The sequence below is a fragment of the Callospermophilus lateralis genome, chromosome 19 (genome assembly GCF_048772815.1).
Source record: "Callospermophilus lateralis isolate mCalLat2 chromosome 19, mCalLat2.hap1, whole genome shotgun sequence".
In the NCBI taxonomy this organism is placed as follows: Eukaryota; Metazoa; Chordata; class Mammalia; order Rodentia; family Sciuridae; genus Callospermophilus; species Callospermophilus lateralis.
The window spans coordinates 27,823,711-27,838,626 of record NC_135323.1 but is presented as its reverse complement, the minus strand read 5'-3'; the positions used below and the strand labels follow the sequence as shown (position 1 = coordinate 27,838,626).

At 53.1% G+C, this 14,916-nt stretch overlaps 1 protein-coding gene across 4 annotated transcripts in view; it reads left to right on the top strand.

Annotated features, from left to right (window-relative positions):
- The window catches only part of Hip1 (huntingtin interacting protein 1), a 133,554-nt gene that overhangs the window by 105,526 nt on the left and 13,112 nt on the right, over positions 1-14,916 (top strand). For 3 of the 4 annotated variants that reach the window (XM_076840946.2, XM_076840949.2, XM_076840948.2), the window contains exons 9-22: positions 1,279-1,336; positions 4,525-4,600; positions 4,688-4,828; positions 5,175-5,272; positions 5,893-5,965; positions 7,053-7,236; positions 7,695-7,783; positions 8,148-8,264; positions 9,134-9,235; positions 9,410-9,553; positions 9,925-10,060; positions 11,933-12,019; positions 12,265-12,372; positions 12,450-12,586. In XM_076840946.2, coding sequence (XP_076697061.1) covers positions 1,279-1,336; positions 4,525-4,600; positions 4,688-4,828; positions 5,175-5,272; positions 5,893-5,965; positions 7,053-7,236; positions 7,695-7,783; positions 8,148-8,264; positions 9,134-9,235; positions 9,410-9,553; positions 9,925-10,060; positions 11,933-12,019; positions 12,265-12,372; positions 12,450-12,586 — 1,550 coding nt within the window. The remainder of the gene's footprint in view (positions 1-1,278; positions 1,337-4,524; positions 4,601-4,687; positions 4,829-5,174; positions 5,273-5,892; positions 5,966-7,052; positions 7,237-7,694; positions 7,784-8,147; positions 8,265-9,133; positions 9,236-9,409; positions 9,554-9,924; positions 10,061-11,932; positions 12,020-12,264; positions 12,373-12,449; positions 12,587-14,916) is intronic. The other variant, XM_076840947.2, reaches the window with a different exon arrangement.

Here is a 14,916-nt window from a genome sequence, read left to right as displayed (position 1 = left end):
GGGGTTCAAAGATCTTCTCTAAAGGCAGGGCAACGTGTAAGACCCACTTGGATGTGCAGGGGAACTGGGTGGCTGGGGAGAGAAATAGGGACATGGGAAGACACAGGTCGAGAATCCCTCATACAGAATGCTCGGTCCAGAAGTGTTTCAGGTTTGGAATTTCTCGGATTTTGGAACATTGGCACGGACTACCATCATCCTTGATCTGAAGACCAGTGGTCCTCAGAGGGCTTTGGACTTCAGGTCACTTCATTTTGGAAGCGTTTTGCATTTCTGATTTTTAGCTTGCAGACACTTGACTTCTCTATACTTTAATCTAAGACATGTTTACTTAGAACTCTAGAAAAGCCATCAAGACAATATAGAAGATTCCCATTGACCTCATACCCAGCTTCCCCTGCTATCCCCATGTTAGCGGGATGCGCCTGTCACAACTCATGAACCACTATCAATGCCTTATTAACTGAGGTCATGCTTTCTCAGATTTCCAGTTGGTACCCAGGGTCCCTCTCCTGGTCCGGACCCCCATCTAGGACACTACATAACACGGAGCCATCTAGCGTCCCGGGACTTTTCTCAGCTGTGATAATTTCTCAGTCTGTCTTTGACGACTTTGACAGTGTTGAGTGCTAGTGAGATTTTTTGGAGAATGACCCTCAATTCCTTTTTATTTTTTATTTTATTTTTATTTTTATTTTACCATGATGTGACTGGGGTCCTGGGACCAAGTGCTCTTGAGAGGAAGCCCATGGAGGCAGACTGGCTTTTCTGTGCACTGTCCGCTTTGGTTCTCTGGATGGATCATGCCTGATATGTGCTCACACCCAGTGAATAGCCCACCCATTCAAAAATGACTAAAATTGAGATTTTTAAAATAGACTGAAAACCGAGTTGTGGTCTCTAGCTGAATCACACAGACTCCCACAGTCTTGAAGGTGAAGGTGGCTTCGTGATGGGGAAGCTGTCCCTGAGAGGTGGCTGCTTGTACAGAGTCACAGAGTTACACTGGTGGATCAAGTGTGTTCCATATCTGCCCTGGTCCACCCCGGGGCTTGGCCAGGTCAACGCTGCTTCTGTGGTCAGCCTCCTCACACTGGGCCCAGAATGGCTCATCCTTTCAGGACAAATTGGAAGTGGGAAGATTTGGAGGATGAGGGTCCCCACACTCCTGTGGGGCTCCCTTGGTCACAGACCAGAAGTGGCCCCAGGATGGCCACCCCTCCATCCGGAGCCCATGTGGCCTGCCTGCCCCCTTACACTCATTTCACTCTCCTCCAGGTCTCCCAGCTGACACCCTGCAGGGCCACCGAGACCGCTTCATGGAGCAGTTCACAAAGTAAGTGGCTCTAATAACAGCAGTGGAGGCAAATCAAAGCCCGCCATAAGATGGATCCAGGCCGAGCACGTGCACTCTGTGAAATACGTGAGGGGAAGTGGGGCTTGCGTTCTAGGGAGATAAAATGACAGAAAATAGCTAGGACAGCAGCACACCTACTGGACCTGGGTAAATCCCCTGGAAGAGGGAGATTCACCTGCCCCACGCCAGGACTCCATCTCTCTGTCCTGTCCTTAGGTCACTTGGTCTGACCCCCTTTACTCAGACAGCTCCTAAATACATATATCTTAGATCTAAATTCCAATCTCACATACTCGATGTGACACCTAGATACCAGATTTAAATCTTTAACTGAACTCAAGATTTTCTCAAAAAAAAAAAACCTTCTTCCCAGGCTTTTCTGTCTCAGTCAACGCTGCTACTGTCCATTTAGCCCCCAAGACCTGGAACTCACGTATCCTCACGTTGCCCCACGTCCAGTCCACCACTGGCTTCTGCTGTCACTCTACAGATAACTTCTAGCTCCATCCACAAGTGCATCCTTCAGCCACCAGGGCCTCCCTCCAGGACCCTCTGGCCTGACCAGACTCCCTAGACTCCACCCACCTCTGTAACCCAGGCCTCACCAGCAGATGGAACAGTATGTCCAACATCTCTCTTGCTCAAGAGCCTCCCATGGCTCTGCCTACATTCGAGTATAGCCTGAGTCCTTCTTTGTGGTCTGCAAGGCCGTGTGAGACCCAGCCCTGCCTGCCATCTTGGACCTCCTCCCCGTTCCTCACGTGCTCCGGCCCCTCTGGGTCTACAGTCCTAGGGATACGCCCAGCTCCTAAGCCCATGAGGGCCTCTGTGCTTGCCTCCTTTCCTTGCAGAGCTCCTGGTCATCTTTTGTCACCTCCTCAGGAAGGCCATCCCCAGCCCCCTTGTTCATTCCCGACTTTCCTCCCTGTACCCTGTTTTTCCAGCCTTACCCCACCCCAAGTTCTCACCCTTTGGTTTCCCTCGAGTTCTTGGTGTGGCTTTCCTCTTTTTGGACCCTCTGCCCCAGTGCTCTGTCCCCAGTGCCTGACCAGCGCTGGGCCGGGAAACAGTGTCTGAGTCAGCTTTGTCACTGCTGTGGCCAAAAGACCTGAGGAGAACAAATAGAGGAAGAAGAGTCTATTTGGAGGCTCACGGTTTCAGAGGCCTCTGTCCACAGATGGCCAACGGCATTCTTTGGGGCCTGAGGTGAGGTAGAGGGTTGTGGCGGATGAGTGGTGAAGGACAGCAGCTAGGGACGTGGCACTAGGAAGCAAAGAGAGAGAAAGAGAGAGAGTGCTCCCCTCACCACAGACAAAATGTAAACCCAAAGGCCCGCCCCCCGTGACCCACCTCCCCTAGCCACAGCCTACCTGCCTACAGCCACCACTCAGTTACTCCCCACTAGGGGACCAGCGCACTCTGAGGTCATCACTCTCATGATCTGATCATTTCATCTCGGAACCTTCTCGCATTGTCTCACACATGAGCTTTTGTGGGACACCTTACATCTAATCCATGACAAGCACAGAGTATCAAGAAATCCTGGGGTGAATTTGCAAGCTAAGAAGCCAGATGCCTGAGCTGCCTGGTCCAGGGAAGGAGGAGCGTGTGTGGCTGAGAAGTAAATTACCCTGGAACATTTGGGGGTGAAAATTGGCGACTAGAGGAGAGGTACAGCTCATCCCTAACGTAATTATTCCAAGAAAAGGGAAAGAGGGTCCAGAGGCAGGAGGACCCTGGAGCTGAGAAGGTTCCCCTGGCCTGGCACGGTCAATGCCAGGCCTCGCATTTTCTGGTTCACCTCTTCATCGGTGACCATGGCTCCTGCATCTTGATGCTGTGCTTCTCTTCCTGGCTCCCCAGGAGCAATTGAAGGCCAAGTGCAGGGCTGTAGTCATCTCTCGGCTCCCCTGTTCCACTGGGGAACACTGAGTACACATTCTGTAATGAATGACTTATGAAATCCTAGGAGACAGGCACCAGGGCCGAGTTCCTGGAATGTTAGATTCCGGTAGCTTGCAAAAGCAGTAGTCAGTATTACTGTTGGCTCCGGCCCAGGAAGACGGGGACATGGGTCAGGCCTCACTTCCTTCCGTTTTTTTCTAACTCATGACAACATCTCCCGTGCATAGACACCACGCCTCCTCTTCCACACACAGGCAGCAGCAATGTCACAGGAACACACCTAAGTCTTGGAGTCTGGAAGGCTGTCACGAGACTCCCAGGGCTTTCGTCCATGAGGCTGAGCCAGGGAAAGAGTGTTGCTGCTAGGTAGAGATGCTAGGATCCGAAATACCCTTTCCTCTCAGTATATATCATTCTCAGCTGTCAGGTTTCTCAGTCTTCAGTATTTAGATTCAAAATAGAGATTTGAGAATAAGGAAGAAATCTTGGCTTCCAGTGCCAGGGCCGGAGCTCAGTGGTTGAGTGTGAGCTTGGCAGTTGCGAGGTCCCCAGTTCCACTCCAGCACTGCAAAAAATCATAAGTTGGTTTCTTCGTGTTCGGGTTCTTCCAAGATTAGGGCTCTGAACAGGCAGATCATTCTTTCTTCGCAATTTACGTCCCTCTGTGCCTGGAACCTTGGTAAACACAGCTCAGTAGGGATCAGCCCCTGCCCTCTAGAAGCTTCTGCTCTAATAGGGAGACAACATATAGCTCAAAAACAGGGTGCAGCTTTGTAGTAGCTTTCCCTTCCCAGTAGCTGCTTGGTTTACCCTCCGAGAAAATCAATTTATTTGTTTCTGGTACCAGAGATTGAACTCAGGGTACTCGACCACTGAGCCACATCCCCAGCCCTATTTTGTATTTTATTTAGAGACAGAGTCTCACTGAGTTGCTTAGCACCTCACTTTTGCTGTTGTTGGCTTTGAACTCACGATGTTCCTGCCTCAGCCTCCTGAGCTGCTGGGATTACAGGTCAATTTCTTTGGATGTTACCCTTAGCCAGATATAAATCGCTTTCCTCGCCACCAGATAACTGAGGACCGGCTGTAAATGACCCTTGTCCATAGCATCATAATTGACTCCTGGCACCACAGAGACCATCTCCTTGACAGCCTGTGCCCTTGGGCTGGGTAGGGGTACGGAGGCTGGGGGCTGCTGCCCTGTCCCCTCCCCGGGGCTGGCAGGGACACCCAGTACCCCCTAAGGCCCTCTCCACCTCCAGGTTGAAAGATCTCTTCCACCGCTCCAGCAACCTCCAGTACTTCAAGCGGCTCATTCAGATCCCCCAGCTGCCAGAGGTGAGCACACCTGTCCATACCCTGGCACTGTGGGGTTCCCTGGTCCTTCCTGCAGCCGGCAGGCTGAAAGTGTCTCTCCCTCTTCAGAACCCACCCAACTTCCTGCGAGCCTCGGCCCTGTCGGAACACATCAGCCCCGTGGTGGTCATCCCCGCAGAGGGCTCGTCCCCTGACAGTGAACCCATCTTAGAAAAGGATGACCTCATGGACATGGATGCCTCCCAGCAGGTGAGGACCCTTGAGACAAGCTTGGCCCTTCCTGTTGCCCCCAAGTGTGGGGATGCGGGTGGGAGAGAGCACTGGCTCTCACCACCCTGTGTATCTTTGAGATGGGTTGGAGGCCAACTCCCGGGCTCAAGCAATCCTCCTGCCTGGGCCTCCTGAGAAGCTGGGACTACAGGCAGAGGCTGATGTTCCCACCTTTGTTCAGCCTTCTCAGAATACAAGCAGGAGGCTAGCCTGCTCCGTGGTTCCTGGGGAGGTCCCACAAAGGGAGCATTCCTGCACGTGACCATTGACCCACACGTAGGAGTCTCCTGGTCTCTGACTTCCCCCTCCCTTTTGGTCACCGCAGAATTTATTTGACAACAAGTTTGATGACATCTTTGGCAGCTCCTTCAGCAGCGATCCCTTCAATTTCAACAGCCAGAATGGCATGAGCAAGGATGAGAAGTGAGTCCCAGCCACGTTCGGCTCATCGTGCGGGGACTAAGTTGAGCCATGCTGTATCCGCAGCACCCAACCTGAGGGATTCTTCACCCTTAGGCCTCTTAGAGAAAGAATGTCTTGACCCTTGAGGATCAGCCCCTTAATCCCAGAAGATCACTGACTGCACCTGTGGGCTTTACATTGAGCTAAGGTGACTCCTAGCATAACGCTGATACCAAGGTCCACAGATACGCAAGTCCCTTGCATAAATTGGGTGGTCATTGCGTAGGATCTACACACTTCCCCTGTGTGCTACAGATCCTCTCTGGATGACTTAAAATACCTGATACAATGTACATGCTGGGGACATCGCTGCCATACCATATTGTTTAGGGAAGAGTGAGAAGAGGAAGAAATCTGTACCTCTTCAGCACAGGTGTTTTTTTTCCCCTCAAATATTTCCAATCTGCAGTTGGTTGAATTCTTGGGATGAGCCCGCAGGTGCAGAAGGTCGACTGTGTGAGGGGCAGTGTTGAGGAAACGTTCCCGGATTAGCCCCAGCTTTTAACCCCTCCCCTCACACCAATCTCCAAGCTGGTGTTTTGGAAAGAGGGACAGAAGCACTGTCCTCTTTCTCTCCCCAGGGACCACCTGATCGAGGCCCTGTACAGGGAGATCAGCGGGCTGAAAGCACAGATGGAAAACGTGAAGGTAGAGGTAGGCACTGGGGCCTGATCACATGACGCATTGCAGTGTAAAGCTGTGTCCCCCGATACCGGTTGGACCACAGCCTAAGGCAGGTTAATTTGTAGAAATGCCAAAGCCAAAAGCACCTGGACGGCCCCATCTCCATGGCACGTGCCCTGAGGATTGCAGTTAAGCCAGGCACCAGGGTCCCCCTGAAACCCAGGGGTAGCCACCTGGCTCCAGTTCCTCTCACCTGGCCCAGGGAGAGCTTGGTTTGGGACTCTTGGTGCCTGTGTGTGGACCTGGTTTACATGCATTCCTGCCCTGAAGCTGGTCGGAAAACTGATTCAAGGGGATAGGCCCTGCATCTCCCTCCTCCTTCCAGGTCCTATGGGTGAAGCTGGTAATGGCAGGGGAATTCTGTCCTAGTTAGAGTGGTGGGGTCAGCCCTGTTGGGCTCATGGTGACCAGAGGCTCAATTCTCTTGAGACCTTGGGAGCCAGGTGCTCAGGGAAACCGAGGCCTCTGGGGTCCTCCCTCAGTATCCATGGTGCACTGGTTCCCAAGCACCAGTGAACAGATACTAAGGCCTGTAGGTGCTCAAATCCCTTTTATGAAATGGTGTCGCTTTACATAAAACTCGTGCATCCTCACCTATCCTTTAAGTCATTTCTTATTACTTATAATACATAATGCTGCATACTTGTTTTTTTAAGTAATTTTAGTTGTCGATGGACACAATACCTTCATTTTATTTATTGTTTTATGTGGTGCTGAGGATTGAACCCAGTGCCTCACCTGTGCCAGGCAGGCGCTCCCACCGCGGAGCCCCAGCCCCAGCCCAGCCCCAGCCCAGCCCCAGCATACGTGCTTCGCAGAGTTGTTAGGCTGCCTCGTTAAGGAATAATGACAAGAGAAAGGCCAGCTCGCCTCGGTGCAGACGCTCGGCTGTTGGAGACCATCCTCCCTCTGTGATTGGTGGGAGCTGTGGGTGAGGAACCCACCATGGGGAGGCCCACCTGGTTTTCTCTGAGCTGGAAACTGGGCATGTCCTGCTCTGCACGCCCGGCCGGTTGGAAGCGTGGTGACCAGATGGCCCACCGGGTCCCTCCCGCAGAGCCAGCGGGCCATGCTGCAGCTGAAGGGCCGCGTCAGCGAGCTGGAGGCCGAGCTGGCCGAGCAGCAGCACTTGGGGCGACAGGCGGCTGACAACTGCGAGTTCCTGCGGACGGAGCTGGACGAGCTCAGGAAGCAGCGGGAGGACACGGAAAAGGCCCAGCGGAGCCTGACGGAGATCGAGAGTGAGCGACCGTCCAGGCTGGGCCCCGGGTCGGGGTGGGGCGCACGGGGTCGGGGTGGGGCGCACGGGGTCGAGGCCCACTGGGAACCAGGGTCCAGCAGAGGGCAGGTTCAGGGGCACCAGGTGCCCCACAGGAGGCACCTCTGGGCCCACAGGATGGGGAATGCAGAGGATGATGCCCTGGAAGAGGGAAGACAGGACAGAGGCCCGAGGGAAAACCATCCTATAAGCCAGGACCCCTGGTGATGTGGATCCCAGGGACGGAAATACTGAGGAGGGGTGAATTTCTTTTTTTTTTAAGACAGCTTTCCAAAGAAGTTGATATAAGTAGGATTTTTAAGGGAGAAGAAGGTCTATGCTCCTGGGGAAAAGGAGCCTCCTTGGGGCCCCCAGGTTACTTGGAACAAGGGCAGAGGGCCCCAGCAGGGCAGATGCCTCACCTCAGCCTTGACCCTGCAGGGAAGGCCCAGGCCAATGAGCAGCGGTATAGCAAGTTGAAGGAGAAGTACAGCGAGCTGGTTCAGAACCATGCCGACCTGCTGCGGAAGGTAGGACCCTCACCCCTCCAGCCGCAGCCCACCCCACGGGGAGCCAGCAGCATAGCTGCCTCAGGCTCCTTCAGGCCCAGAGCTGCCTCCTCTGGGGAACCCCAGCCTTTCAAGGCCCCTCGCCTCTGTACCTTGAGCTCCACCTTGGGTGCCAGCCCCACATAGAATTACCCATTTCTGTTATTTTTGTAAACATTGGAGAGACAGAACCTGAAAGTGGTGGCTTGATTCTGACCCCCCTCTGCCTGGGAAGGTGACACCCAGACCCAGCTCTCACAGTCTGAATGGGATTTGTTGGTTCTGGATGCAAGATGTCCCATAGGCTCAGGAGACGCCAGTTCAGGACTCTGTTCTTCCCTTACAGAATGCAGAGGTGACCAAACAGGTGTCTGTGGCCAGACAAGCCCAGGTGGATTTGGAACGAGAGAAAAAAGAGCTAGAAGATTCCATGGAGCGTGTGAGCAGCCAGGCCAAGCAGAAGGTGTGTGGAGGAGAGATGCCCGGGGGTGGGGTCACGGGGGCGGTTGGAGGGGAGGCCTCAGGCCCACCACAGATCAAAGCTGTCTGTCATCCGCTCCATGGAGGCTCTGGGAGGGCCTTTGGAGACCTCACAGGACATCAGGGCACAGTCACCAGCGCACATGTGGTTTAGGAGCAGGAGGTAATGAAGGGACCCGAGTCAAATGTGGTTTCCCAATAGAAGTTTCCCAAGGAGAGTTCCAGGGAGGGAAAGTAGGGGAGGAACACACTCACAGACTTGCCAGCAAGAGAACTTCATCATGCTGGGGCTTGGGGTGGAGTAAGGTCACATGAGCAACACTGGACACTGAGCCTTAGAGGACCCTGTGCACGGGTCCGTAATCCAAATCAAAAGAACACATCACCTAGAGGAAGAAGTGTCACCGAGTGATGCTCCCCTCACTATTTGATGCCTTTGGGTATTTTCTCTTCTTTCTAAATCATTTTTTGAACATGTTAGTCATGAATTCCTACTAAAGTGCCAACTTTTTGAAAAACACCACTTAGAAAGAAGTCCAGGGAAGGGGCGATTTGCGATGGCAGGATGCGCAGCCAGCTGTAGCAGGTGTTGGGATGTGTCAATTTAAGGTCTGGTTTTACTTTGATTAGTGTTGTGGATTCAAGTATGGCATTTGGAAATTATCCTCGGGAGGCCTCCCTTGAGGACTTAGCCAGAAAAGGGGTACAGTCTCAGGTGTTACCTCCCCTGCGCTTGTTATCTTACCTACAGTAGAGTGGCAGTCTGGCCTTGACAGCTCAGGGGACTTTCCTTACTGTGTTCCCTCCAGCGGTCACCCAGCCCAGAGACCTCCGGTTTGGCTTCTTTTTCAGACTCAAGAGCAGCAGGGCATTCTAGAGAGTTTGAAGCAAGAACTTACCACCAGCAGACAGGAGCTGCAGCTCCTCCACAGCAGCCTGGACACCTCTGCCGAGGTGAGTCCCCAGCGTCCTGCCCATGGCCACGCTGGCCTATCTGTGATTGGCGGGTATTCAGGGGGCAGTGAGCGTGAGGTGGAAGAGACCTCAATTCCTGCTTCTTGGGGCCAGGAGGTGGGTCTGGACCTGGGGAAAGGGGACGGTTTAACTTTCCCATGGTCTCCATTGCAGTCAGAAGCAAAATGGACAATGAAGGTCGCTGAACTGGAGGAAGAGCGGGGCAGCTTGGCCAGCACAGTGGCTCTTCGGGAAGAGGAATTAGTAACCCTTCGAGAACAGCTGGAAGGCACCCAGCTCAAACTGGCCAGTACACAGGCACGTCGTGGACACCCACCAGGGCTGAGCAACCACCAACTCACACCATGGGCCTCTGAGGAAGGGTCCAGAGGCTTTTGGTAGGCACGGTGCCTGGTGCCAGCCAAAGAGCAAGCCCACAGTGCCCTCTGTCCTGTGAGAAAGGATGCACTGGGCCTTCTCCCCCAGGAGTGGAGAGTGGGTCTTAGGGACCACCCAGCAGTCTCCTATGGCCGTGGTTCAAGCGGTCTCTGTGTTGAGCCAACTGGCCTGGACCCCACTAGTGACCACCTGAGCTGAGAGGCCAGGATCCCAGCAAGTTCCCAGGCAGATGATACTCGGGGCTCTCATGGGGTCCATGGCTGACTCTCGCATCCCTGGGCCACTTGTAGGAATCTATGGGCCAGCTTGCTAAGGACCTGCAGAAGAGGCTCCTGGTGGAGTCTAGGAAGGCTGCGGATCTGGTGATCCAGGAGGCCCTGAGCCAGCTGGAGGAGCCCGCGCTCATCAGCTGCGCTGGATCCGCAGGTACTCTTACCCCTGCCCTGCCTGCGGTGCCGCATCCGCATGGCCTGGTGCTATCTGTTGGCACCAAATCCCACGTGAAACATAGCTCAGGGGTTCTCAGCCCAGCTGCCCATCAGAGTCTCGGGGATGCCCAGGCCCCATTCAGGTCAGTTAGGTCGGAAGCTCTGGGCACAGGGCATGGGCAGCAGTCAGTGTGTCACTCTGAGCAGAATGCTGAGATAACCAGGGTCGGGGTTTGGGGGGTGGTGGAAGTCCAGGGATTGACCCAGGAGCACTCAACCACTGACCTACGTCCCCAACCCTTTTTTATATATTTAGAGATGGTCTCACTAAATTACTGAGGCCAGCTTTGAACTTGTGATCCCTGCCTCAGCCTCCCACCGCTGTATGTGTGCCACCGTACCTGGCTCCAGGGTTTTTGCTTAAGGCATAAAAGGAGACGCAGCAGCCTGTGTCTCTAAAGAGAAAGCTGCTCATCATCTTGAAGGCTCCATGGGAGTGGGAGGGCCATGAAGCAGGCTGTGGCATAGCAATAAAAATCCAAGCTGGGCACGGGGCACATCTGTAACCCCAGAGGCTTGGGAGGCTGAGGCAGAGGATCACAAGTTCAAAGCCATCCTCAGCAACTTAGTGAGACCATATCTCAAAAAACAAAACCACAACAACAACGACAAAATATATATATATATATATATATATATATATATATATATATATATATATATTATATATAAGGCTAGGAGTGATGCTCAGTGGTTAAGCACCCTGGATTTAATCCTTGGTACCAAAAGATAAAGAAAAATTAAAATCCATCATGATCCCAGAATGAACGGAGCCCACTGCACAGGTAGGTGAGTCCTGAGAACATGCAAGTTCAGCAGCGTCCCAAGCCTCAGGAGACCTCCTCTGGAGGACACAGGGGTTCTGTCCCTAGAAGGTGAAAGAGCCCCCAAGCACTGGAAATTTGTCAGACCACGGACGCAGCCAAGAACAGATCTCATTTTTAATCCAAAGGGACCTGTTGGCAGACTGAGGAGGTCCTGAAGCACAGGCAGAGGAGGGTGGGAGCCTCTGGTGCTGGTTTGTCATCAGGTAGGAAGGCCCTGGCGGGTGACACACAGGGCAGGAAGAGCTCACAGGAGATGCAGGAAACAGGCGACTGAGAGATGAGATGGGAGCTGGGGCTGGAAAGGAGAGACCTGGAGTAGTGGAGAGCAGCGGGGCAGGGACACAGTGCCGAGAGACCACTGGCCAGTTCTGGGCACTGCCTGTGCCAGGCCCCACTCAAAGCTCCAGCGAGCCTCCACCCAGCCTGGGCCCTAAGGGGCCCTGAGACCTCGTGTTCAGATGAGGCACCAACCAGCTGATGGGGAGCAGCAGGGTCAGGAGCCACACCTGGACATGTGAGACAGCCACTGTTGTGCCTTGGAGCTGCGTGGTGTCCTGAGCTCTGTGGCCAGAGGTGCAGCTGTGGGAATGACTGTGGGGTGCAGAGCAGGAAGGCAGAACCACCAGAAAGCCAAGGTCAGGCTCAACACCGCCAGACACAGAGGTCCCTGAAGGACCTCACAGGAGAGCCCGTATGCCCATGGTGGGCCATGGAGAGGGGCAAGGTGGAGCCAGGCCGCAGTGGGGTGTCCTGGCTCTTGGCTATGGAACCAGACAGGTACAGCAGTGCAGCTCTTGAAGTGCAGGAGGAGGGCCACGTAGGTCACAGCAGAACCACAGAGCCACCACCTTCCTTCCCATGTCCTAGGGCAGTTCCTGTAGGGCTGGGTCAGTGTCCATCATGCGCTCATGAAGCAGGATGTGGCTGCATGGGGACACCTCCTCAGAATGCTGGTCCTGACTGCCCTGTCTTCCCTCTCACAGATCACCTTCTTGCCAAGGTCAAGTCCATGTTCAGCTGCATTGAGCAACTGGAAAAGAGCCGGGGCCAGTATCTGGCCTGCCCAGAAGGTAAGAAGGCCAAAGAATGGGCTTTGTCATTAGGGGCAGCCAGGCTGGCCTCAGAGTGGTCAGACGTGGTGCTGTGTGAATCGAAAGCAGGGAGGGTGAATAAGAATTGTGATGCATTCCCCTGTCATATATAAATAAATTTTAAAAAGAAATAAGTCACAGGTTAAAAAAGAAAAGCAGGGAGGAAGTAGGTCTGTCCAGGACACCTGGACCTGACTGAGGGACCCTCCTTCTCTCCTCTGCAGATATTGGTGGGCTTCTGCACTCAGTGACCCTGCTGGCCCACTTGACCAGTGAGACCCTGGCCCACGGCAGCACTACCAGCCTCAGGGCCCCGCCCGAGCCCGCTGACTGTGAGTACTGGGGAGGACGGGCCACCCCTGGAAGAGGGCCAGCAGGAGCCGTGAGTCACTGTCCCTTGCCTCTCCAGCTCTCACTGAGGCCTGTAAGCAGTACGGCAGGGAGGCTCTTGCCTATCTGGCCTCCCTGGAGGAAGAGGAAGCCCTGGAGAAAGCAGACAGCACCACCATGAGGACCTGCCTCTTAAAGATCAAGGCCATCGGCGAGGTATCCTCAGCGTTACTGTCATGGAGAACGATTATCACTCGTAGGTGTGGAAGCTGTTGAGCTTCCAGGGGAGCCATGACACTCCGGCCACGGCCAGTTCTTTCTTCACATACGAGTCAAGGCCAACCTCCCGAAGCACTTTCCAGCCATATTGAGCTCACTGGCTGCTCACTGAGAAGGCACTATCATCGTCACCATGCCAGACAGTAGCACAGAAGGATAAGCAGTTTTGCTGTCTCTAAGGACTGTTATCTGGTTGGGCAGGTGACACCTACAGTGGAGACAAGAGCATATTTATACATTCAATAAAGATGGAGTGACTGAGTCCCACGTACCAGGCATTGGGTTAGGTGGAGTTACGTGGGGTCAAAAGCATGTGAACTCTATGGGAAGGAAAAGTAAGAAAAGCAGCCATTACTTTACAGTGTGGTAAGAGCTATAATAGAGATCTATGTGAAGAGTACAGTATTAGATAACATTTAATTAATTCCTAAAATGTGCCCTAAGATTAGGGAAAGAAGGGGTTGGGGCCAGAGCTCAGGTCTCCTTATCTCCCATTTGGACTCATGGTTTTGCATTTGTACCAGGGATTGAACCCAGGGGCGCTTTACCACTAAGCTATATCCTCTGCCCTTTTTATTTTATTTTGAGACAAGACCTCCCTAAGTTGCTGAGGCTGGGTTTGAACCTGAGATCCTCTTGCCTCAGCCTCCTGAGTAGCTGGGATCATAGGTGAGGGTACCACACCCTGTTTCTGTTTTTGTTCCTAGGTGGAACCCAGGGTCTTGCCCGTGCTAGGCAAGTACTCCACCACTGACCACACTGACCTACATCCCCAGCCCCCACTGGGACTTTCCCTCTGATCATTTTCCTTGCCTCCTCCTTCTGCTCTCTTCCAAAAACAGAGTTTTGATGATAGCTCTTTGTTGATAACAAAAATCAAAGTATGTAGCCTGACATACAAGTATCTTACTCTCTGGCCTTTATCTCACCTTGCTGGGTCCTCTCCCCCTCCCCTTGCCCTCAGCACTGTCATGCATCTGCTTACCTTTCTGATGCTCTCCAGGTGAGTCCTTAGAGGTAGAGGCCTTGACTTTCTTAGCCTCCAGCATATCTGGCAGGTGGTAGAGACCTACAAGTGTTCCGATGCTTGAATGTCCACGTGAGGAGAGCAGACAGGGGAAGGTACGTGCTGAGAAAAGTGGGCACAAGACCGAGAGCCCTGGACTGTAGGTGAAAACAAACTGGCACAGGAGTGATTACGGGCACACCGAGGACAGAGGCATCAGCAGATTTATTGTCAGGCCCCTGACAGGCTGCTCTACCCAGAGAAGGGAGAGAGAGAGAGAAAGCAGCAAGCAAGGGAGAGTGGCAGGAGAGGGAGAGAGGGAGAGCGGCAGGAGAGGGAGAGAGGGAGAGCGGCAGGAGAGGGAGAGCGGCAGCAGCTCCCCCTTGAGCATTACCTTTTATAGGCCAGAATCATGGCCATCCGTTAGGGGCGAGTTTAGACCTTGTGACTGGCATAGCAAACATCACCTGATTTTGCAGATGGCAAGTTACTGTTTCTTGGGAACAGAGATGGGCAACTTTTTATCTATCAAGGAGAGAACAGAGACCAAAAAGTTTCTGTCTCTTGAGAATAAGAACAGTGTGCATAAAGATGGCTGGAGTTAGGCCAACAGTTGGGAGCTACTAGCTTCTTCCCCACCCGGATGGCATGATCACCTTGCTGCTTCAGCATTAAAATCATCTTATTGCAGTGTTATTAAGTGGGAGGTGGTGGCATAGGCAGCACTGGCAGAGCCTGCTGGAGAGCCTCCTCAGTGTGTTGCCCAGTTAGGTAAACTTAGGACTAAGTAAATACGGAGGACCCCATGAGGACATGAAAATTATATTAATGAAAGCAAAGAGAAGTGTGATAGAAGGTCACGGACTGGCTTCCTTTCTGGCAATAGATTGACCAGGTATTCAAATAATCTTTCCCAGGACATGGACAATGCTGGATAAACTTAAATTATTATTATTTTTTTTTTATTTGAGTGATCAAACTGGCTAAAAGCTAAGGAAGTCCTGAGGATTGCTAGAGTCAGCATTTGTCCTACAGGCGTTGCCCCTCTCTGCTGACCTGGAGCTTGGATCAGCCACACATACGACACAGGAGAGAAGAAACAAGACTTAGGGCTGAGTAGGCCAAAAGGTGGAGATGGAAATCCTGCCTCCCAAAAAAGGAATCCTAAATCGACCACACCTTGAGCAGTGGGGTCATCCTCAAGGCACGAATTCATGTGCCATACTTCAAAAAGCAGTGAAAGTGTACCCAGAACCTGCCC